The sequence below is a fragment of the Bison bison genome, unplaced genomic scaffold (genome assembly GCF_000754665.1).
Source record: "Bison bison bison isolate TAMUID 2011002044 unplaced genomic scaffold, Bison_UMD1.0 scf7180017864072, whole genome shotgun sequence".
NCBI lineage: Eukaryota > Metazoa > Chordata > Mammalia > Artiodactyla > Bovidae > Bison > Bison bison.
The window spans coordinates 3,538,917-3,563,241 of NW_011494644.1; the positions used below are offsets into that span (position 1 = coordinate 3,538,917).

Here is a 24,325-nt window from a genome sequence, read left to right on the forward strand (position 1 = left end):
ATTTCATGGCTGCAGTCACCATCTGCAGTGATTTTGGAGCCCAGAAAAATAAAGTCTGACACTGTTTCCACTGTTTCCCCATCTATTTCCCATGAAGTGATGGGACCAGATGCCATGATCTTCACTTTCTGAATGTTAAGGTCAGGACTAATTAAATGTTCTGTAACACTTGTTGATCCTCCTCTTTTCCCAAGGAGCCAGCAAGACCCCAGCAGCAGCAGCCAGAAGAACCTAGTAATGTTTAGCCTTCATTTTCTTTTTGTGGCTGTCATGACTTTATCGAAATGGTACTGGATTTGTTTTCAGTTACAATCCTGATGTGCAGTTTTTAAAATGTTTTCAAGCAAAAGAGATTTGTTTTAAAATATTATGTAAATGGAGTATAGATGATATGTGGCTGTAACAATGAATCACGAAGGTTATACAGGAATGACTGACATTTTAAGAAACTAGTTCAGTATTTAAGGGCTCTCAACAGTTAAGACCAGAGCATCCATGCCCTTCCTCAGGGGTCTGCCACGCCTCTGCCTTTCTTCCTTCTTGGTCATCACCCATAATCCTGCATGCCCACTAGAGGGAAGATTGCCTAGGAAATTGAATTCAAGCCTAGTTACCTGAGGGGACTTGCCACTCCCTCCTGACTGCCTAGGGAGGGTCAGGAGCACCCCTTGAAATAGCTGGTTGGTTTCCTGGTTGTCTTTGGTGATGTCAGCATTCTCATGGAGGCCAAACACTTCTGGGTGGGCTGTGATAGGGAGGTTCCTGAGATAGTCGATATACGACTGGAAAGAAAATCTTCAGTTAATGTAAGTTCAGGCTCTTGGGCTCCCACAGATCACCCAGGGTTTGGCCAGACCAGACCCACATAGAAATCACACTGTTTTGGTAGCACAGGCCATACACACACACATGCACACATCATCAGGGCCAAGACATTCACAAGCTTTCCCTCCTACAGGTTTCTGAACAGTGAGTATAAATATGAAGGTAGATGGGTTATCTCCCCTCCCACCTCTGCTGGCTTCCCTCCTGCTCTACCAGCAGTCTTGGCTTTGGAGACAAAATTAGATTTGGATTCAGACAGAACTGGATTTGGGTCCTAGCTCCATCTTAAACTAATTGTGTAACATTGATCTAGTCACCCGAAAGCCCCGTTTCCATATCTGCAAATGGGAAGATAAATGAGGTTATGAAGAAATAAGGCCTTGGTATATAACAGGTACTCAATAAAAGCAAGCCCTTTTCATCCTTCAGATCTCATTTTCTTCTTCCATTTATCATTCTCCCATTCAGTTTTTCTGTCCCTCCCTGTGCTACCTTCTGAACCTTTGGTTTCAAGTAACAGTTTCCAACCTGTTCACCAGCAAAGCTTCATCTTAACCATCCCTTCCTTTTCCCCCCAGATGGACCCCATATTTTGAAAGATCTTATCTACCAAATGCCTAGGATTCACTAGATAGTAATAAGGTCTGTCTTGTAGGCTTTTTGGAAGACTCGAAATAGCTTATGGACCCAAGTCAGGAAACCCAAGCTATCCCTGGGCCCTCCTTGGATACAACTGCAACCCTAGCCACATGGAGGCTGGCAAGCTCCTCCTGCCCCTTACCTGGTAGGAGCCATGAGGAGGGATGTAGTAAGTGTCTCCAGGAGCAAGAAAGTAATGGTCCTGCTCGATTTCCTTACAGTAGAACATGGACAGAAGGGATAGCAGGAGCCTCCTATCTTTGTCATCCGTTACTCTGCCTCCATAATTACATTCCCCTGGGGATAGCCAACAGAAGAAGTTGAATCCATAATGAACTTGGTCATTAATCTAAAACAGAGGATTCCTCCAGCCAACAATGAGACACAGGGTTGCTAAAAACCATGCTCAGCTTAGTTTAAGACCAGACCTTTTGGGTATTATGGTTGCTACAAAAATAATACATGTTCCTATATTAGAATTTAGAAAATAGCAATAAACTGAAATAAAAGCAATACTGTCACCAATTATTTCAACTAATGTAACTGTTAACATTTAGGCATCTTCCAGATATTCGTCTGGACATTTGTGTATCTGTGTACATATATGTGAAAAGCAGCATAGAAATGTGGTTCAGGGTAAGAACTGTGGCATGAGACAGTACTGAGTTCCAATTTCAGCCAATTTCTAGGCTCCAACTTTTGCCACTTATTAGCAGTTTCTCATCTGTCAGTAAGAGATAACTGCATACCCATCTTACATGGTTGTGGTTAACAATACTTATAAAACATTTAGCACAATGCTTGGCATATAGAAGACATTCAATTATCACTTTCACAAATTTAGAAAATTGAGATTATCCATAGACACTGCTTTGGGATATGACTCTCCTACCCCCATCCCCATGATCAACATCATTCTCTGTAACTCAGGTTTCTACACTCAGATTTCTACAAAAAGAATTAGGTAATTCTTTTGAGGAGACAGCAACCCCGGATGCATTTTCTAGCTGGATCAGATTCAATAGTGTGTGTGTTACCTGATATTTGGAAGTTGGAAACAACACATTAATTTGAAAGGAAAAGACACATCTGTGTGTGTGTGTGCGTGCACATGCAAAGCCTCTCCTGAAGGGGGGGTTCATTTCCAATTCCAACCATGCTAGGAGAGGGCAGGTCTATGGACATGAAGCAGGAAGTACGACAAGTTGAAGAGGCCTCAGCTTCTCTTGGCATTGCAGGGGTCTAAATGACTAAGAGGAACATCTTGGTGGCTCATAATGGGAGAAGTAAGAGACTAAGGGGACGTTTATACCTACTGGGTAATAATTTGAGCCCTACAGAAACTGCTTTACCTTAAACCACCACCCTCAGGCCTTCAGCAAAATTTAGTGTGAACACTATAGTTTGTCCCAGCTGTAAGTAGGTTTATGACGACACTAAACTACAATATTAAAGGGAGAGTGGTTCCCCCTGAAGTCAGCCTGGCAGTGCTAGAAAGGACCAAAGAGGGACTACAGGTGAAGGAAAACCTGAGGTGCAGGGTCATGGTCAGGGTGCCACCACCACCCCCTCGTCAGCGAAGTCTACCTCAGGGGGTACCCTTAAGGCCCTGGGTTTTATGTTTATGAAGGAAGGTGCATTTCTTTACTTATATATCTCTTCTTTACAGCAAGAACACAAGTTTCTACAGAAACAGGATACGTTTTATATCTCTTCAAGATTTCCCATTGGCTCTGCCACAGGGCTGGGGGTACCAGACTAAGAATGTATTCGACTTCAGTCCATCTATTTAGATCACCACTCTTCAAACAAGACCTATCTCTTTGGTTAGTTTGTCTCTTGGTCTCGGAGCTCTGATAGTCATCTCTATCTGGTTCGTCTTTCTTTCCAGGCACATAGGAAGGTTACCCTTCCCTTCTCCTACACTTCCCTCACTACACTTCTTGCAGTGAGGTGTGGCCAGGTGACAACTTCTTGCATGTTTAATTCCCAACATGAGCTCTTCAGTGCTACCCCTGTGGCAGTGACCACACAAGTATACGTTGAGATGGTGGCATCAAAAGTTGGTACAGCCTTTGCCAACTGTGCCTCTGATAGACAATTACAATGAACAGAGACCCTCGCCAATTCACACTGGACGTGTTTAACAGGATGGGCAAGAAATAGACCTTTGGTGTCTTACATCCTTGAGATTTGGAGACTGCTTGTCATCTCAGCCTAACTAGGCTATCCTGATTGGTACAGTTGGAAAGTGACTATCCTCAGGCCAGCTGGCACAACTGGGGTGGGTTGGTTTATGAGCTGCCAGGCAGTCCAACACTAAGACCACATCCCAGGACACTTATGCACTCATTCTGTGATCTGAAGAAGAGCTCTGGGATGTGCTTCTGTGTGGCCTGGAGTAATGGGAATATGGCTCACTTATTTGGAAAAGTTTCTTTCACCAAACTAAAATCCACTGAACTTATGTTGTGTATGTCACTTGGGGTTTTGTTTTAGGGGACACTGTGCTGAAGTAAGGTCTGTGTCACCTTGTACTTTAAACTGAATTTAATCACTCTAAAGCAGAATTTCTGAATCTTGGCATGATTGATGTTTTGTACACTGAGTAGTTCTGTGTTGTAGGAGGCTGTCCTGTGCATTGAGGATGTTTAGCAGCATCCTGGCCTCTACCCAGTAGAACATCCATTTAGTTGTGACAACAAAATGTGTCTTCTTCAATTTGTCAAATGTCCCTTAGGAGGTAAAATCACCCTTAGCTGAGAACCCCTGTGCTAAGGTCTTGGTTTTGCCAGCTGTAAAACAGGGTCACTAACATGAAGCTTATAAGATTACTGTGAACACTGAATGATGTAGATAATGCACGTGACATTTGACTGGGGAAAGGATCCAGAGTTGAGGGAGGAACTTGTATGTGACCTTGAAGATGCCCAGGTTTTTCTTTTGAGCTGCACTTTGACTTTTGGCCATAGTAACCCACTCATTTAGCCCATGTAAATTAGCCCATTTTATCTCCTCTCTCTAGGATTACATGGTATTTTTCTTGAAGGCAGTGACCCAGTTTTATATATTTACATTCTTCCATATTATGTACTGGTATATATTGATGATACAGCTGATGAATTGCTTTAATACAAACCAGCAAGGGTCATTTTCACCGCAGGGTATCTCTGCTGGGAGCACTCGCCTTCTTTTTTCACCACCCACTCCCACTTTCTTCTTCCAGTAGTAAAACTCCTACTTATCCCTCAAAACCATCTTTAATGCCTTAAGGAAGTTATCCCTAATCATCCCACCCCATATCTGAAATTTAATCATTGTGCTGCCTTTCTACATTATAAATGTTCCTCTTATTGAACTTACCACTGTATTGTCATTTATTTTGTTATATTTCTCTCCCTTTGTAGACTGTGCACCACTTAAGAGGAGGGATCAATCTTGATTTTTTGGTATGTTGTTTTTTTGTTTTATAATATCCAGCATGGTGACCAGCATCAGTAAGAGCTCAATGTTTGTTGAAGGCATAAGTGAGTAAACGAATGGAGCTGGGAGCAGAGGAGCAGGAAGGTGGAGCATAATTGTGGAGGTTTGTGGTTGTCAAAGCCTCCTCCCATAAATACCTGTCAGATAGGTCAGAGCATCAAATGGCACCTCAAAACCTCCTCCCATAAATACCTGTCAGGTAGGTCAGAGCATCAAATGGCACCTCCTTGTAATCATTCAGAAACATCTGGATCTGTCGCATACTAATCCTCAGGTCAGATTCATTGAATTCATAAGGAATATTCCAACCTGCATGAGGCAAAGATGAATTAGATGCTTCAGGATGAGAGTTCTTAATTCCCACTCAGAGATTGGGCTAGTTAAGTTAAACATCATCATGTGTCAAGAGCCTCTTTTCAGTCCCATGAATATTAAGCACCTTGCCAACTATTAGCTTTGGTATTTACTGTCAGCGTGGGAGACATGCTGCTGAAAAAAAAATCCATTCTAAAGTCAATTACTTTATGGATCTCCCCATTTGTTAAGGAAGATGTTACCATCCTGGGATTTGTGAAATAGGATTACTCACCCTGGCTGGAATACCATGGTAACGTATAGGACGCCAAAAATAACACTAAAGCATAGGTTTAGTGGGAACGGAAATGCAACCCACTCCAGTATTCTTGCCTGGAGAATCCCATGGACAGAGGAACCTGGAAGGCTACAGTCCATGGGATTGCAAGAGTCAGATACGACTTAGTGACTAGGTAGAGAGCAGTATCTGTGATTGGGCAATACTAAGTTAGCTTTGAGAATTCCCCTCCTTCCACTGTATTTCCAAAGTTTATAATGATAAATGCCCAGTGGGGCTATCAGTTCAGTTCAGTCCAACTCTTTGAGACCCCATGAATCGCAGCACGCCAGGCCTCCCTGTCCATCACCAACTCCCGGAGTTCACTCAAACTCATGTCCATCGAGTTGGTGATGCCATCCAGCCACCTCATCCTCTGTCGTCCCCTTCTCCTCCTGCCCCCAATCCCTCCCAGCATCAATCTTTTCCAATGAGTCAACTCTTCGCAAGAGGTGGCCAAAGTATTGGAGTTTCAGCTTCAGCATCAGTCCTTCCAATGAACACCCAGGACTGATCTCCTTTTCGATGGACTGGTTGGATCTCTTTGCAGTCCAAGGGACTCGCAAGAGTCTTCTCCAACACCACAGTTCAAAAGCATCAATTCTTTGGCGCTCAGCTTTCTTCACAGTCCAACTCTCACATCCATACATGACCACTGGAAAAACCATAGCCTTGACTAGATGGACCTTTGTTGGCAAAGTAATATCTCTGGTTTCAATATGCTATCTAGGTTGGTCATAACTTTCCTTCCAAGGAGTAAGTGTCTTTTAATTTCATGGCTGCAATCACCATCTACAGTGATTTTGGAGCGCCCCCAAAATAAAGTCTGACACTGTTTCCACTGTTTCCCCATCTATTTCCCATGAAGTGACAGGTTGTTTCCAAGGCAAACCATTCAATATCACGGTAATCCAAGCTTATGCCCCAACCAGTAATGCTGAAGAAGCTGAAGTTGAACAGTTCTATGAAGATCTACAAGACTTTTTAGAACTAACACCCAAAAAAGACGTCCTTTTCATTATAGGGGACTGGAATGCAAAAGTAGGAAGTCAAGAAATATCTGCAATAACAGGCAAATTTGGCCATGGAGTACAGAATGAAGCAGGGCAAAGGCTAATAGAGTGGGGCTATACAAGTCACATAAATGTATGAAGCAGGCCTGATGTAAGACAGTAGGGTGTGGCGGGACCTGCATTCAATGGAGATGTTTCATTTCCTCCCAAATAATTCACATTCAAATTAAACACAACAAAAACCTGGATTTCCCTGGTGGCCTAGTGACTAAGAGCCTGCCTGCCAACACAGGGGACACAGGTTTGCTCCCTGGTGTGGAAGATTCCGCGCGCAGTGGGGCAGCTAAGCCTGTGTGCCACAGCTACTGAGCCCGTACCTTAGAGCCGGTGCTCTGCAATGGGAGAAGCCACTGCCATGAAGAGTAGCCCTCACTCGCTGGAACTGGAGAAAACCCTCAGGCAGCAATGAAGAGCCAGTGCAGCCAACAATTATTTATTATTAATAAATAAATGAATAAATTTTAAAAAACCCAAAAACTTGTGTTCTGGCAAACAAAACACAACTGGGCAGTTGACTATAAGCCAAATTGTTGTATGGATTTTGGGAGGTTAGGCATGGATGGAAGAATGTGGTGTGTGAGATGCAAGTGTAGAGGGAGTGTCCACTTTGGCTGTCTCATCCTTGAAACCCTAAGTGGAAGAGTCAGGTGGTATGGCGCTAACTGGGACAGGTAGAAGGAAAGAGAATGCTCGGAGAGAATCACCAAAACAATTTGCCTCCTTTGGTAACCCCCCAGAATTGCTAAGAATACCTTGGGGTGGGTCATTTCAAGAAAAGAATTGGAGGCAGCCTATGGGATTAATAATGAGAAAAATGATCCATGAGAAATGATATGAATATCCATCCATTCTCCATGAGAAAAATAATCCATCCTTAAAATCATGGTGACTTGGGATCTGTATTTAGTTTGATGATCTGTTCCAACAAGAATACTAAGTCGCTTAAGTTAGGCCATGGATAGGTTACATTAATAAAGAAATTTATGTTTATTTTTTTCAAGGAGAAGCACAGACAGATTTCACAGTTGTATTTCTTTCACTGTTATGCACATGTAAAGAGAGCAACCTAAACTGTTATAAATCACCTGGTAAAAATTCCCTGCAGAATGGCCATTGTACCCAAGCCAGGCAAATACACACCAAAGGGAAGAGCTTTCAATCTTCTCATTATCACATAACTTCAGTAATTAGGAGACCTCTGATTCTGGGGCATCACCTCTTTCCCTGACCCTGATCCTAATCTGGCACGGACACTCAGTGAAATTAATTTCAGATAAACAACAAATCATATTTAGTATAAATATGCCCCAAATATTACATGGAATGTACTTATACCTTATCTTTTTTCTTACACCTTATTTTACTGGCAACCCTGACTACAAACTTGAATGCATTTCTGCATCTGTGTGATCTTTCCCCCAGCAATCCAGGTATGCTGTCACCTCTCACCTAGGGGTCCAAAGTTTCTCCTCTCTTGAACGATGGCATGGAAGAAGCAAAGGCCAAACAATAGCTTTTGCCACATCACTGCTTTGGTACAGCTTTGGAAGAACACAGGGTCTGAGATGGGGTCATTGAGGTAAGAGCGCAAAAGATTGGCCCGGAGCCCTTTAGGGGGCTCATTGGTCATTTTAATCCCATTCTGGAGGATGCTGACTGGAAACTTCTCTGATGGATAGCTGGTTAACCAGAGTCTAGAAAAGAAACAGATCCAATTATTTACAGCAATGTAATACATATATTAAAAAACAGTAACAAAAAAATAGCTACCATTTTTTTAATACTCTGATAGATGTTGAACCCAATGCTGAGAATTTATGTCCCTTCATTTTCTTTAATCCTCACAGCCACCCTCTGATTTACCATCCCCTTTACCAGTGAGGAAACAGAGGTATAGCAAGGTCAAGTGGGGCTTTCAAGGACACACCTTGTTTCTTGCTTCCAGATTACTCACAGTCTTGCTGCTGGGGGTGTCAGGGGCAGGGTGGGGGGATGCGGAAGAGGCAAAGGGAAATGGGAGCTGAGGAGGGGAGAAAGGACAAGCAAACAGTGCCAAGAAGTTTTAAAATCTAGACTGCAGGGAGGGAGGGCAGTAATAGGCTGTGGGGATACATGGGGTGGGGAGAGCAGATGTCTGCAAATTACTGAGTCAAATCTAGCCTTAACCTATTTTTATAAATAAAGTTTTATTGGAACATGGCCACACCCCTTTATCTACAAATTATTTAGGGATGCTTTCATGCTACAACAGCTGAGTTGAATAGCTGCATTTGACAATATGGCCTGCAAAGCCTAAAATATTCACTATCTGGCCCCTTACAAGAAAAGTTTGCTGACTTCTGTCATAGAGGCCAGTGGCATTTGAAATGGGTCTTGAGAATACGGAAGATTTTTTTCCTTAAATAATAAAGTTTTACCTATGTCCGTAAAAAAATGAGAACATAGGCAAAAGTATTTAGTAAGAAACATATATATATATATATATATAATTTTACCATCTACAGCTTAACATGTAAGCATATTGTTTTTCATTTGCTTTTCTTACTCAGGCTCAAGCTACATATATACTGTGGCATCTGTTTTGTTTCATTTTTGTGGGGTTGTTTTGTTAGACATTAGAAAGGTTTCCAACAGGCAGATTTGGGGGTGAAAAGTCATTAAAGACACAGGCTGAGCAACCACATGGAGGAAGGAAAGTTGGGGATGTGGTAAGGGCTGGTGGGCAGCCTGCTATGGTCCAAGTACAGGGCTCAGAGGGGAAGGAGAGCCCATAAACTGGTGGCCTATGACCTGACCTCAGTTTGCAGCTGGCTGATGTTTAACTCTCACCATGCAAACCAACATAATGCTGCAACATATTTTTGAAGTAGTTGCCAACTTTTACAAATCTAGGGCTTTCTTTTAAAATTCTGGCTTCCCTGGTGGCTCAGACGGTAAAGCGTCTGCCTACAATGTGGGAGACCCGGGTTGAATCCCTGGGTTGGGAAGATCCTCTGGAGAAGGCAATGGCAACCCACTCCGGTACTCTTGCCTGGAAAATCCCATGGATGGAGGAGCCTGGTAGACTACAGTCTATATGGGGTTGCAAAGAGTTAGACACGACTGAGTGACTTCACTTTCTTTCTTTAAAATTCTGGTTTCCCATCTTTCCTTTAAAATAATCAGAAAATCTGGACACAAGAGGCCTTCATGCCTGCTTGGCAACAGTTAGCTGTCACTGGGCAGGAGTAGCTCATCTCTATGGGGCATGTGCTTCTAGTTTAACCACAGTCCCCACCACTCCCTGCTGATATTCAACTGAGGCTGAATGCCCATGATGATAGCTACGGCAGTGTGGAAAGTGGAATATTTCTCGTGCCCAAATCCTCTTCAGTCATTTATGTTACATTGCTGGCTTGTGTAAGCACTTAAGCTTGTGACTTTGGGGTTAAGTTAAAAGTGAAAGTGAAAGTGAAGTCGTTCAGTTGTGTCCGACTCTTTGCAATCCCATGGACTGTAGCCTACTAGGCTCCTCCATTCACGGAATTTTCCAGACAAGAGTACTGGAGTGGGTTGCCATTTCCTTCTCCAACTTTGGGGTCAAGAAGTCTTAGATGTCAACATGAATAATTTTTCTTCATTGAGTATGTAACTGATAATAAATGAAACAACTCAGCATCCCATACAAAATAGAATTCTTGAAATTAATGGATTCCCTCTTAAACTTCTACATTAATCTTGTATGAGCCTTACATGAATACAATCAACTATGGCCTAATCTGGCTTTGTAAATAAACACCAAACACTTTTCTATTTTCAGGCAGACATAACTAAAATAAAAATAACTAGCAAACTTTGTTGCCTAGTACAGGATTTGGCAAACTTTTCCTATGAAGGATCAAACAGTAAGTGGTTTAGACTTGGCGTGCCATATGGTCTCTGTCACAATTACTTGAAGCATAGAAGCAGTGTAGACAATACGTGAGTGAATATGATTATATTTCAATAAAACTATAACTCTATTTATAGACACTGAAATTTAATTTTATACAATTTTCACATGTCATGAAATATTATTCTTCTTTCTATTTTTTCAACCATAAAAAAATGTAAAGCTATTCTTAGATTGTAAGCTATATAAACACAGGCTGCAGACTGGATTTGGACATAGTTTGCTCACCCCGGTCCAGAATAATTAGATCACTGAAAATCTAAGTTAAAAGACTTGAAAGCCTATCTGGTTCATTTCATCATTCTCTAAATGCAAAAATTTAGGCCTAGTCTTGCTGGACTTTAAAGTTCATAGAAAACGAACGGCTGCTTCCAAGACTGATTAAAATTCCATGGATCTCCAGAAATAGAAGATAGAGCAAGTAGCGAGATTACAGGTGGGATTTTTTTTTTTTTTTTTTTGACCAATAAGTTTTAAAACTAACTTGCTGGTATTAAATCTATCTTTTCAGACATATATCATATCACCTCCCTACAACAGTTTCTCACAGCATATACCCCAGAATCACAAGATAACTTCTTGGTGTTTCCTTTGCTTTTACAAATGTTGTCCCTTTTGTCTGGAATGTCCTTCCTGGAAAATTCCTGTTTATCTTTCAATACTCAAGGCCTTCTTCAACTTTTCCTTCCTTGTCCATTCTTGTTCAAACAAGTACAGCAAGGACTGCATGGTATCAACATTATTCATATATGGTCTGCCTTCTCCTAGACTGAGAGCTTCTTAAGAGTTGAACTGTGTCTTGTTTGGATTCCCAGTCATTACCATGACATCTGGAGCTCAAGACTGGGGCCCAGAGACACAGTGGTGGGACAACATCTCACCTGAATCCCACGTTGGTGCTCTCAGGAACAATCACCTCCTCACAGATCTTCTCCAGAGCAGGCATCCAGCTTGTGGCCAGATGACAATTCTGTAAGACCACCCAGGTCCCATCTCTGATGGCACTGTTGATCATTTTGGCAGCAATAGGGCCTTGGCCTTGGCCAAGGGAGATGGTCTGTGTTTTGGTACCTCCCATGCCAAGATCATCAGCAAATTTCAGCAGGCCTGAGATCAGGAAGAAAAAGGACTTTTGAAAGAGAACAGGCTACTTAAGACCATATTAACAATAACAACACAGAAAAGGGGGTTTACATTTCATTTTTAGTGGAGTATAGTTGATCTGGCTTCCCCTGTGGCTCAGATAGTAAAGAATCTGCCTGCAGTGCCAGAGACCCAAGTTCGATCCCTGGGTCGGGAAGATCTCTTGGAGAAGGAAATGGCTATCCATTCCAGTATTTTGGGCTTCCCTGGTGGCTCAGACGGTAAAGAGTTTGCCTGTGGTCCGGGGGACCAGGTTTCGATCCCTGGATTGGGAAGATCTCCTGGAGAAGGAAATGGCAATCCACTCCAGTGTTCTTGCCTGGAAAATCCCATGGGTGGAGGAGCCTAGCAGGCTACAGTCCATGGGGTCTGTGTTAGCTTCAAGTCCACAACAAAGTAAGTCAATTACACAAATACATGTATCCACTCTTTTTTAGATTCTTTTCCCATATAGGTCATTACAGAATATTAAAAAGAGTTCCCTGTGCTATACAGTAGGTCCTTATTAGTTATATGTGTATGTGTCAATCCCAATTCCCAGTTTATCCCTACCCTCTTTGCCCACTGGTAACTATATTTGTTTTCTACATCTGTGACTCTATTTCTGCTTTGTAAATAAGTTAATTTAGGAACTGGGCTTTTACAAACTTACTAGGAAAACTGGTATTTGGACAGTGAAATTTCAAGTAGGTCTCTTTCACATCTCTCTTCCTCAGAGGCAGCCAGTGTTATATTTTGTTTGTGAGTTTTTCTTCTTTAATGATTCTTCAGTTCAGTTCAGTTCAGTCGTTCAGTCATGTCTGACTCTTTGTGACCCCATGAATCAGAGCACACCAGGCCTCCCTGTCCATCACCAACTCCCAGAGTTCACACAAATTCATGTTCATTGAGTCAGTGATGCCATCCAGCCATCTCATCCTCTGTCATCCCCTTCTCCTCCTGCCCCCAATCCCTCCCAGCATCAGGGTCTTTTCAAATGAGTCAATTCTTCACATGAGGTGGCCAAAGTATTGGAGTTTCAGCTTTAGCATCAGTCCTTCCAAAGAAATCCCAGGGCTGATCTCCTGTAGAATGGACTGGTTGGATCTCCTTGCAGTCCAAGGGACTAGCAAGAGTCTTCTCCAACACCACAGTTCAAAAGCATCAATTCTTCAGCGCTCAGCTTTCTTCACAGTCCAACTCTCACATACATACATGACCACAGGAAAAACCATAGCCTTGACTAGACAGACCTTTGTTGGCAAAGTAATGTCTCCGCTTTTCAATACGCTATCTAGGTTGGTCATAACTTTCCTTCCAAGGAGTAAGCGTCTTTTAATTTCATGGCTGCAATCACCATCTGCAGTGATTTTGGAGTCCCCAAAAATAAAGTTTGACACTGTTTCCATTGTTTCCCCATCTATTTCCCATGAAGTGATGGGACCAGATGCCATGATCTTCGTTTTCTGAATGTTGAGCTTTAAGCCAACTTTTTCACTCTCCTCTTTCACTTTCATCAAGAGGCTCTTTAGTTCCTCTTCACTTTCTGCCATAATGGTCATATCATCTGCATATCTGAGGTTATTGATATTTCTCCCAGCAATCTTGATTCCAGCTTGTGCTTCTTCCAGCCCTGCATTTCTCATGATGTACTGTGCATATAAGTTAAATAAGCAGGGTGATAATATACAGCCTTGACGTACTCCTTTTCCTATTTGGAACTAGTCTGTTGTTCCACATCCAGTTCTAACTGTTGCTTCCTGACCTGCATACAGATTTCTCAAGAGGCAGGTCAGGTGGTCTGGTATTCCCATCTCTTTCAGAATCTTCCACAGTATATTGTGATCCACACAGTCAAAGGCTTTGGCATAGTCAATAAAGCAGAAATAGATGTTTTTCTGGAACTCTCTTGCTTTTTCTATGATCCAGTGGATGTTGGCAATTTGATCTCTGGTTCCTCTGCCTTTTCTAAAACCAGCTTGAACATCTGGAAGTTCACGGTTCACGTATTGCTGTAGCCTGGCTTGGAGAATTTTGAGCATTACTTTGCTAGCATGTGAGATGAGTGCAATTGTGAGGTAGTTTGAGCATTCTTTGGGATTGCCTTTCTTTGGGACTAAAATGAAAACTGACTTTTTCCAGTCCTGTGGCCGCTGCTGAGTTTTCCAAATTTGCTGGCATATTGAGTGCAGCACTTTCACAGCATCATCTTTTAGGATTTGAAATAGCTCAACTAGGTGTGTTTCTTTTATGGTCTGTCTCAGAGACAATATTAATCTGCTAGGATTGCCATAACAAATAACCAAAGATTGGATGACTTAAACAACAGAAATTTATTTTCTCTCTGCACTGGAGGCTAGAAATAAAAAATCAAAGTGCTGACAGGCATGGTTTCCTCTAAGTCTTCTTTTCCTGGCTTGTTTGTGGCCATTTTCTCCTCACATCGGTAAAGCGTCTGTCTAGAATGCCAGAGACCTGGGTTCGATCCCTGGGTTGGGAAGATTCCCTGGAGAAGAAAATGGCAATCCACTCCAGTACTATTGCCTGGAAAATCCCATGGATAGAAGAGCCTGGTAGGCTACAGTCCATGGGGTCGCAAAGAGTCAGACACGACTGAGCGACTTCACTTTCACTTTCTCCTCACATCATCTTCTCATTGTGTCCTTGCATGGACTTCTCCCTGTCATTGTATCTGTGTTCTAATCTTCTAAGGACATCAGTCATATTGGATTAGGACCTACCCTAATGACCTCACAGTTAACTATTTAAAAACCTTATCTCCAAATACAGTCACATTCTGAGGTATTAGGAATTATGTCTTTAACATACAGACTTGGGAGGGACAAATTCAGCCCATAATATCCTCATAATCCTGGGGGGAGGTATTAATTCTCTTAATTGTTTGATGTGCTGATTATCCCTTATAGTAATGTGCTTCCTCACATAGTTTATAATTTTTTTTTATTGTCAGTTCACAATCAGCAAGTTTGTGTTATTCTGTGGGAGTCTGACATACTGTGGGTTTAAGGAGTGCCCTAACAGAACAATTTCGTATACACAATCACTAGTGTCCCCAGGGTTTTCCCATTCTGGATCAGTTTTACGGGAAATTTCTCAGCTTGAGAATCCCATACCACAGGGTACTATAACTCTAAAACCCTCATCTGCATATAGCCTAGGCTTGGTATTTTAATTTCTCACAGAACAATTGTTGCTTTTTTGTTTTTACCCAGGCTCTAGGCCAGTGACAAGCTTCTGCATTGCTTCCTGAGTCAGTAGCCTAAATTTCAGACTTCTATGGGAAAAAAATACATGAATTTGAAACAAAACAAATAAAACTTCTAGAAATGGAAAGCATTGTTATTGAAGATAAAAATTCAATGTGGAAGTGTTACTCTCTCCCATTGTGTCTAATTCCTTGTGACCATATGGATTGTAGCCCATCAGGCTCCTCTGTCCATGGGATTCTCCAGGCAAGAATACTGGAGAGGGTAGCCATTCCCTTCTCCAGGGGATCTTCCTGACCCAGGGATCAAACCTGGGTGTTCCGCATTACAGGTGAATTCTTTACCATCTGAACCACCAGGGAAATCCAAAGATCACATGAAGTCCTTCGAGCCACAGGTCCTATGCTTGGTCTGGGAAGACTGTCATGGAGCAACATTAAGCCTTTGTGCCACAACTACTGAGCCCCATGTGCTGCAACTACTGAAGCCCATGCATAAGAGCCTGTGCCCCGCAACAACAGAAGCCTCCTCAATGCACTTCCATGAAGAGTAGCCCCCACTCGCTACAAATAGAGAAAGCCCATGTGCAGCAATGAAGACCCACTGCAACCAAAAAGAAATACATTTTCAAAATTAGCATAAAAAAAGCAGGTTGAATGCAGCCAAAAAGAGAATGAGTGGAAAGTAAGGTCTGCAATCAATGATGTACTCAGTAGTGACAGGAACCCTAGGTTTCCAAATACCATGACCCAATAAAGGAATTGGGAGTTCCTTGGAGAAACACTTGTTCAAGATAAGCCTGAATGATATATGGTAGTTCTACACAGCAAGGACGTTATCAAAAACTACTGGGGTTATGTGAAAAGCATATAGCCATGGAGGTACTCCTATCCTAATAGGCTAAAGGATGAATAATCTGAGCATCAAAAAGAATGATGGCAGGAGTGGAGTAAATCACTGCTATATGTGAAACATCCACTATGTTAAAACCCATGCACTAATAAATGTACCAGAAAACCACCTTCTTCGTGCTTTCAATACTCTGAAAGCTGGTAAATAGAGTATGAGCCAAGAACCTTTGCTTCCTGGGTAAACCAAAGAGTTGATAAAGAAAAATTCTTCTTTATGGAAGAGTTCCAGCTAATTTATGAGGGAGGAATGATAGAATTAAATTCTCATCATTTTGCAGTCCCTAATGCAATAATGCATCTGGGTAATGATTTTCTAAGGCCAGTAAAACCATTAGGTCATTGGTTCCCAACATTGGCTGCATGTTGAAATTATTTGAAAAGCTTTATAAAACACAATGCCTGGGTCTAACCTACAAAGATTTTAATTTAATTGGTAGAAGGCAAGGCCTGCACATGAAGATTTTCTTTTTTTCAGTTTTTAATTAAGATGTTCTCTTTATTTCATTCTCATTCTTGAAAGATAGACTTTATGTTTGCATATTTTCCTTTAGCACAATGATGGCATTATTCCACATTGTTGCTATTGAAACACTGGTTGCTAGTCTAACTGCTGTTCTTTATAGGTTATCTTGTTTTTCTCACTGGCTGCTTTTAATTTATTTTTATCAAAGCATATAGTTGATTTACAGTGTAGTGTTAGTTTCTGCTGTACAGCAAAGTGATTCCATTATATATACATTCTTTTTTATATTCTTTTCCATTATGGTTTATCCTTGGCTACTGAATACATTCCTCTGTGCTATACAGTAGGGCCTTATTATTTATCCATTCTATACATAATAATTTTCATCTACTAACCCCAAACTTCCAAGCCTTCCCTTCCCAACCCCTCCTTGGCAATCACAAGCCTTTCCTCTATGTCTGTGACTCTGGTTTTGTTTCATAGACAGGTTCATTTGTGCTGTATTTTAGATTATACATATAAGTGATATTATACAGTATTTATTTTTTCATGGAGATTTTCTTAAAGTTCTTTAGGTGATTTCAATGTGCAGCCAAGAGTGAGAGCCACCATATTAGGCGAAAGGCTGATGGGAAATTTTATAAAGGAGGCAGTAGAGGAGTATTGACGTGAATCCCACTGACAACTCCTGAACCCACTGATCGATCTTAATGATAGACGACAACCAGACTGTATCTGTCTCCTAATACGACACACTATGAGGGACACAGCGTCTGCGGCTGCCTGGGACATCATCCAAGCTGAATCTGATGAAGCCTCTAGTAGAGAGGGACAGGAATAAGGAACATACAGCATTAGATTTTACAGCCCTGTTCTCTCCCAACACGTTATCATTTTACAGAGCATATTCTACTGTTTCCTCCATTTCTTTTCTCTACTTTTCCTAGTTCCCCTCATTTTTCCTATATAAGCCTACCACAGAAACAACATAGGGGAAGAAGCAAGACGCTAGTAAGGGGTCATGAATTGAGCTTTGACAATAACAATAATTTAAGTGTTGGAACCTGGAAAAGTACCAGTTCATTTCAGCTCCTTCTTCTGATTTTCTCTGAAGTAGGCTTTCTAACAAGGTCAGAATACATGTCCAATTTCTGTTTTCACAGGAGAACTGCCAATCTGGCCACTTACATTTCTGGTATTCTTTTTTCAACAACAGAGAAAACTAAAGCTTTAAGATCCCCTAACAGAATAGAAAATGAATCTGTTTCTATCAGTAACTCATACCCTTTTACGTGCACACACACTTTCTGGAAAATTACACAAACTACTAGTAGCAGTTATTTCTGGGAGAGTTAGGAGGAAGATGTACCTTTCGCTCTTCTAAACCCCAGTACTGTTTATATCATGGTCTGGATAATCCTTTGTTGTGGGGGCTGCCCTGGGCATCGTAGGCTGTTTAGCAGCATCCTTTACTTCTACCTACTAGATGCCAGTAGTACCCCCTATTTGTGAGAACAAAAATGTTCTCCCACTTCGCCAAATGTCTGTTGAGGTAACAAAATGGTCCTAATGGAGCCATAATCCTATGCTTTTTGCGTTTTTTTGTTTTTTTTTTTTTTTACTACATGAGGCATCAATTACTCAAAAAATTTAAAGATTCAAAGAAGAGAAAAAGCATAGCTGAGAGGAACAATGGTCTGAGAAAATGGTCTAAGACAAAGGTGATAAACTAGCAGTCACCAGGCTATATCTAGCCCTGGCTAAGATGCTTTTGAACTGTGGTGTTGGAGAAGACTCTTGAGGGTCCCTTGGACTGCAAGGAGATCCAACCAGTCCATTCTGAAGGAGATCAGCCCTGGGATTTCTTTGGAGGGAATGATGCTGAAGCTGAAGCTCCAGTACTTTGGCCACCTCATGCAAAGAGTTGACTCATTGGAAAAGACTCTGATGCTGGGAGGGATTGGGGGCAGGAGGAGAAGGGGACAACAGAGGATGAGATGGCTGGATGGCATCACTGACTCGATGGACGTGAGTCTGAGTGAACTCCGGGAGTTGGTGATGGACAGGGAGGCCTGGCGTGCTGCGATTCATGGGGTCGCGAAGAGTCGGACGTGACTGAGTGACAGAACTGAACTGAACCCTCTTAAAGTTTTTTTAAAAAAATTGAATGAGTTATCAAAATTTAAAAATGGGTGATTTTTGGGACTTCCCTGGTGGTCTAGTGGTTAACAGTCTGCCTTGCAATGCAGGGGACACAAGTTCAATGCCTGATCAGGGAACAGAGATCCCACATGCCTCAGAGTAACTAAGCCAGTAGACCATAATGAAAGATCCCACATGATGCAAAGAAGATGCCATATGCTGCAACTAAGACGTGATGAAGCCAAATAAATATTTTTTTAAATGGATGATTTCTACCTTTCTGGTTTCTCTTGAAGAAGCAGATAATCTGGTCATCCTAAGATCACATTATCAAATGGCACAATACAAAAGAGCTGCCCTCTTTAGGCCAGAAAAGAAGTCTTATGTTGTCCCAGCCCTGCCTTAGTCTGTTAATTGGAATGCCCTTCAAAGCCATTTGAGTTTGAGATTCCTGCTCAATAGAGACAAGCTATTGTTATCCATTAATATTCCTCACACAACATTCTACCCTTACCTGCCATTGGGTCTGCACCTGGAGATAACACGAATATCAACGGTGCACAGCAGTTGGAATCACTATAGGACCCCTGGAGATCAAACGTAGGGGCTTCAATGTACACACTTCCCATGTGTTCAGCAATGAACCCCCGAATGGCTGGAATCATTTTGTCAGGCCGCAAACATCGGAGGATCACCATCCTCTCCAAACCATGAAGAAACTTCCAAGATCCAGGGAATGTTTCCTCATGGGGCCAGGCTGAGTCATAGATGAACTTCCATTCATTACCATTTTGTTCCAAATGTTCCATAAGGCCTTTCAGTTTTGGCAATGCCGATGCACGGACCACTTCTGCCCATGCCTTCTCAGACAGCCACTCAGAAACTGGGTTGGGAAAAGGGTTGTCCAAGGCAATGCCTCCAGTTAGAAGAAAGTACCAAATTTCCTCATTAATTTGCTTTTTCTCTTTCATGATTCCTATTGTCAAGAGGAGGGAGAAAAGCAGCTTGTCCTTCTCAAACAGAGAGCGGCAGACGTTGTTGTAGATGCTGAGGGTGAAATGATCAATGATGTACTCAATTCGTAGCTCTAGTTCCTCGCTCTTCTTGCTATGGGCCAGAGACTGCATGTAGAGGTTTATGAACCATGTCAGGGAGTACTGGTACATGGGTTCAATGTGGGCCAGGTCAGAGATACAAAAGAAGATGGTGGCAGAATGAACAGCCACTGGCTTGTAGCCCATACGGGTCTCATCGATCTGCGTTTCTGTCACTGAAGCAATTTCCTGTTTCTCAGAGATTTCTTCAGACAGCACTTTGGAAGAAGACAAAATTTTTATGGCAGTCTCATCCTCAAGTATGTTGCCCTCAGAAAGGGAAAGGACCTCCAATATCTTATCTTCAATTTCCTTTAGTTGTTTCTTGTTCTTGGCACTTTCCACAATCAACTTGTTCTTTTTCTCTTCAAGTTCTGGCTTCTCCTTGGCAGCCACGATGCCAAGGAGTTGATCTTGGAGGCCCAAGGGAGTGATCATAAAGTTGAGGAGACAGACTTTCACGGCCACCTCAGGGAGGTAATGTGGGTTCCTCAAACGGGTTGTGATATATAACTTAAAATCTCTGGAGTATTCGATGATGTTTTCACCAAGCCTCATGTACTCAACCCCTTGCTGTTTGAATGTGGACTTGAGCAAGATGGGTTCAATAAAGGCATCCAACTCTTCCCCAACATTTTCTAGTAAGACTGGGGTACCAAACTGCAGGGCGTGTTCTAGCGTCCTCACATAGTTGGTATCCGAGAACTTGATGACTGACAGCTTATTTGCTTTCTCCATATTCTTGATCCACTTATTGGCCTGCCCCTGAGGGTCAATCATTAAGGCCCAGCGTCTGGAATTGGATACAATGATGCCATTGTCAATGGAGAAGGAGTCAATGGGAAGCCCAGCAATCTGCCAGGCACGAATTTTTACAGGATCTCCTAATGTGTTGCTAAGACTGAAGTCACTGGAGCCAGGGATGACCTTGTCCTTACATTGCGCCAACCACTGCTTCTGGCACTCAGCCCGATAATCCACAGTAAAGGCCCCCAGGTAAGCCACAGTCCCAGAGGACAACAACACATCCCCCGTCAGATTAGTATAACGGATACCCAGCTGCCGAGCGGCTTCTGTCCCTCTGTCTTTCTCTCCTCCACAACCACTCATCAGTTTTTCTTCTCTGATCAGCTTTTGGGAACAGATTTCAATGTTTCCCTCCAGTGTCTTTTTCTTGGTATTCATCTCTTCAAAGTCGTCGTTCAGGGCCTGGAGGCGGTCTTCCACTAGCTTCAGCTCTGCTCGCTTCTGGTTCAGTTTCTGCATCTGTGTGTCCAGCTTCCCCTCAGCCTCCTTCAGCCGCTCCCGTTTGGGAGCCACCACTTTGGCCACACGATCATACACCTCCATGGCCCTCACCCACTTGCACAGACCCTCACATGCAGATGATACATTTTTAATTACAGCAGGCTGGAAATCTGGGTGATCGATAAACCTTTCCCGGATCCGCTTCATGATGACTGGGGGAATGTTGTCTTTGTCATATGTCTTGAGACTTTCCAAGAATTTCAGATCTCCGAGAATCTTTCTCGATACCCCCCAGTAATCTTCTATCATTTTACCTATTTGGGACAAGAAGTAGAGATAAAGCTATTTTAAAAAAATTTTATTGGAGGATAATTACTTACAGTGTTGTGTTGGCTTACTGCCATACAACAACATGAATCAATCAGAAGTGCACACATATCCCCTCCTTGAGCCTCCCTCCAAGCCTGCCCCTCCTGCCATCCTACCCCTCTGGGTTGTCACAGAGCCCTGGGATGAGCTCCCTGTGTTATATAGCAACTTCCTATTAGCTAAGAGATAAGACTATTATTAAGACATCCTGCCTGAAATTTGCAGCCCTGCAGGGGCTACTCCTCATATTTAGCAAACAAAACAAAACAAACAAACAAAAAAACCCCCAAGATCCTACAGAGGAATTTTAGGGCAGAGAATATACATGTCATTACATATTTATTCAAGCTCATAGAATGTATAATACCAAGAGTGAAACCTAATGTAAACTATGGACTTTGGATGATAAGATGTGTCCATGTAGGTTCATCACCTATAACAAATATACCATTCTGATGGGAGATGTTAATAATAAGGGAGGCTATGCATGTGTGTGTGACTGTACAGACCTATACAAGGTCTGTGTAGTCAAAGTAATGATTTTTCCAGTTGCCATGTATGGATGTGACAGCTGGACCATAAAGAAGGCTGAGTATCAAAGAATTGATGCTTTCAAACCATGGTGTTGGAGAAGACTCTTGACAGTCCTTTGGATGGCAAGGAGCTTAAACTAGTCAATCCTAAAGGAAATCAACCCTGAATGTGCATTGGGAAGACTGATGCTGAAGTTGAAGCTCCAATACTTTGACCACCTGATGTGAAGAGCCTACTCATTGGAAAAGACCCCAATGCTGGTAAAGATTGAAGGGAGGAGGAGAAGGGGACAACAGAGGGCAGAATGGTTGGATGGCATCATCAGCTCAATGCAGCTGAGTTTGAGCAAGCTCTGGGAAATGGTGATGGACAGGGAAGCCTGGTAAGTGAAGTCCATGGGGTCTTAAACAGCTGGACACTGTTGAATGACTGAACAACATGCAAGAGTAGGGGCAGGGGGTATATGAGAAATTTTTGTATCTTCAACTCAATTTTTCTGTGACCTTAAAACCGCTCTAAAAAAAAAAAAAAAAAAAGATCTTAAATCCCAAGCTCCTCTCCATCTCATCTTTGCCTTGCTCCCTGGTCTTTAATTACAAGAAGCTTCCTTCAACTTCCTGATGATCCCAAGTGCTTGCCTAACATGAGCTTTTCACCTAGGTTGTAAATGGCATCTAGATGGCTCCTGAACAAACTTCAGGCTCACTTTAAAAGCCACCTCTATATGGAAAGGGTGAATTTAACTCAGATGACCATTATATCTACTACTGTGGGCAGGAATCCCTTAGAAGAAATGGATTAGCCATCATAGTCAACAAAAGAGTATAAAATGCAGTACTTGGATGCAATCTCAAAAATGACAGAATGACCTCGGTTTATTTCCAAGGCAAACCATTCAATATCATGGTAATCCAAGTCTATGCCCCAACCAATAATGCTGAATAAAGTGAAGTTGAATGGCTCTATGAAGACCTATAGGACCTTTCAGAACTAGCACCCAAAAAAGATGTCCTTTTCATCGTAGGGGACTGGAATGCAAAAGTAGGAAGTAAAGAAACACCTAGAGTAACAGGCAAATTTGGCCTTGGAGTATGGAATGAAGCAGGGCAAAGGCTAATAGAGTTTTGCTAAAAGAATACACTGGTCATAGCAAACATCCTCTTCCAATAACACAAAAGAAGACTCTAATGGACATCACCAGATGGTCAACACTGAAATCAGATTGATTATATTCTTTGCAGCCAAAGATGGAGAAGCTCTATACAGTCAGCAAAAACAAGACCAGGACCTGACTGTGGCTCAGATCATGAACTCCTTACTGCCAAATTCATACTGAAATTGAAGAAAGTGGGGAAAACCACTAGACCATTCAGGTATGACCTAAATCAAATCCTTTATGATTATACAGTGGAAGTGAGAAATAGATTTAAGGGACTAGATCTGATAGATAGAGTGCCTGATGAACTATGGACGGAGATTCATGACATTGTACAGGAGACAGGAATCAAGACCATCCCCAAGATAAAAAATAAAAAAAGCAAAATGGCTGTCTGAGGGGGCCATGCAAATAGCTGTGAAAAGAAGAGAAGTGAAAAGCAAAGGAGAAAAGGAAAGATATACCCATGTGAATGTAGAGTTCCAAAGAATAGCAAGGAGAGATAAGAAAGCATTCCTCAGTGATCAGTGCAAAGAAATAGAGGAAAACAATTGAATGGGAAAGACTAGAGATCTCTTCAAGAAAATCAGAGATACCAAGGGAAATTTCATGCAAAGATGGGCTCAATAAAGGATAGAAATGGTATGGACCTAACAGAAGCAGAAGATATTAAGAAGTGCTGGCAAGAATACACAGAAGAACTGTACAAAAAAGATCTTCATGACCCAGATAATCACGATCGTGTGATCACTCACCCAGAGCCAGACATCCTGGAATGAGAAGTCAAGTGGGCCTTAGGAAGTATGACTAAGAACAAAGCTATTGGAGGTGATGGTATTCCAGTTGAGCTCTTTCAAATCCTGAAAGATGATGCTGTGAAAGTGCCGCACTCAATATGCCAGCACATTTGGAAAACTCAGCAGTGGCCACAGGACTGGAAAAGGTCAGTTTTCATTCCAATCCCAAAGAAAGGCAGTGTCAAAGAATGCTCAAACAACCACACAATTTTGCACTCATCTCACACACTAGTAAAGTAATGCTCAAAATTCTCCAAGCCAGGCTTCAGCAATACATGAACCATGAACTTCCTGATGTTCAAGCTGGTTTTAGAAAAGGCAGAGGAACCAGAGATCAAATTGCCAACATCCACTGGATCATAGAAAAAGCAAGAGAGTTCCAGAAAAACATCTATTTCTGCTTTATTGACTATGCCAAAGCCTTTGACTGTGTGGATCACAATAAACTGTGGAAGATGCTGAAAGAGATGGGAATACCAGACCACCTGATCTGCCTCTTGAGAAACCTATTTGCAAGTCAGGAAGCAACAGTTAGAACTGGACATGGAACAACAGACTGGTTCCAAATAGGAAAAGGAGTACGTCAAGGCTGTATATTGTCACCCTGCTTATTTAACTTATATGCAGAGTACATCATGAGAAATGCAGGGCTGGAAGAAGCACAAGCTGGAATCAAGATT

The 24,325-nt window shown here is 42.1% G+C and overlaps 1 protein-coding gene across 1 annotated transcript in view; it reads right to left on the reverse strand.

The window, feature by feature from the left end:
* Positions 1 to 24,325, reverse strand: part of DNAH3 (dynein, axonemal, heavy chain 3) — a 249,802-nt gene that overhangs the window by 13,327 nt on the left and 212,150 nt on the right. The window contains exons 55-60 of the mRNA XM_010837413.1: positions 18,962 to 21,103; positions 11,464 to 11,689; positions 8,101 to 8,345; positions 5,140 to 5,256; positions 1,607 to 1,761; positions 615 to 782 (exon numbers count right to left, since the gene is read on the reverse strand). Coding sequence (XP_010835715.1) covers positions 615 to 782; positions 1,607 to 1,761; positions 5,140 to 5,256; positions 8,101 to 8,345; positions 11,464 to 11,689; positions 18,962 to 21,103 — 3,053 coding nt within the window. The remainder of the gene's footprint in view (positions 1 to 614; positions 783 to 1,606; positions 1,762 to 5,139; positions 5,257 to 8,100; positions 8,346 to 11,463; positions 11,690 to 18,961; positions 21,104 to 24,325) is intronic.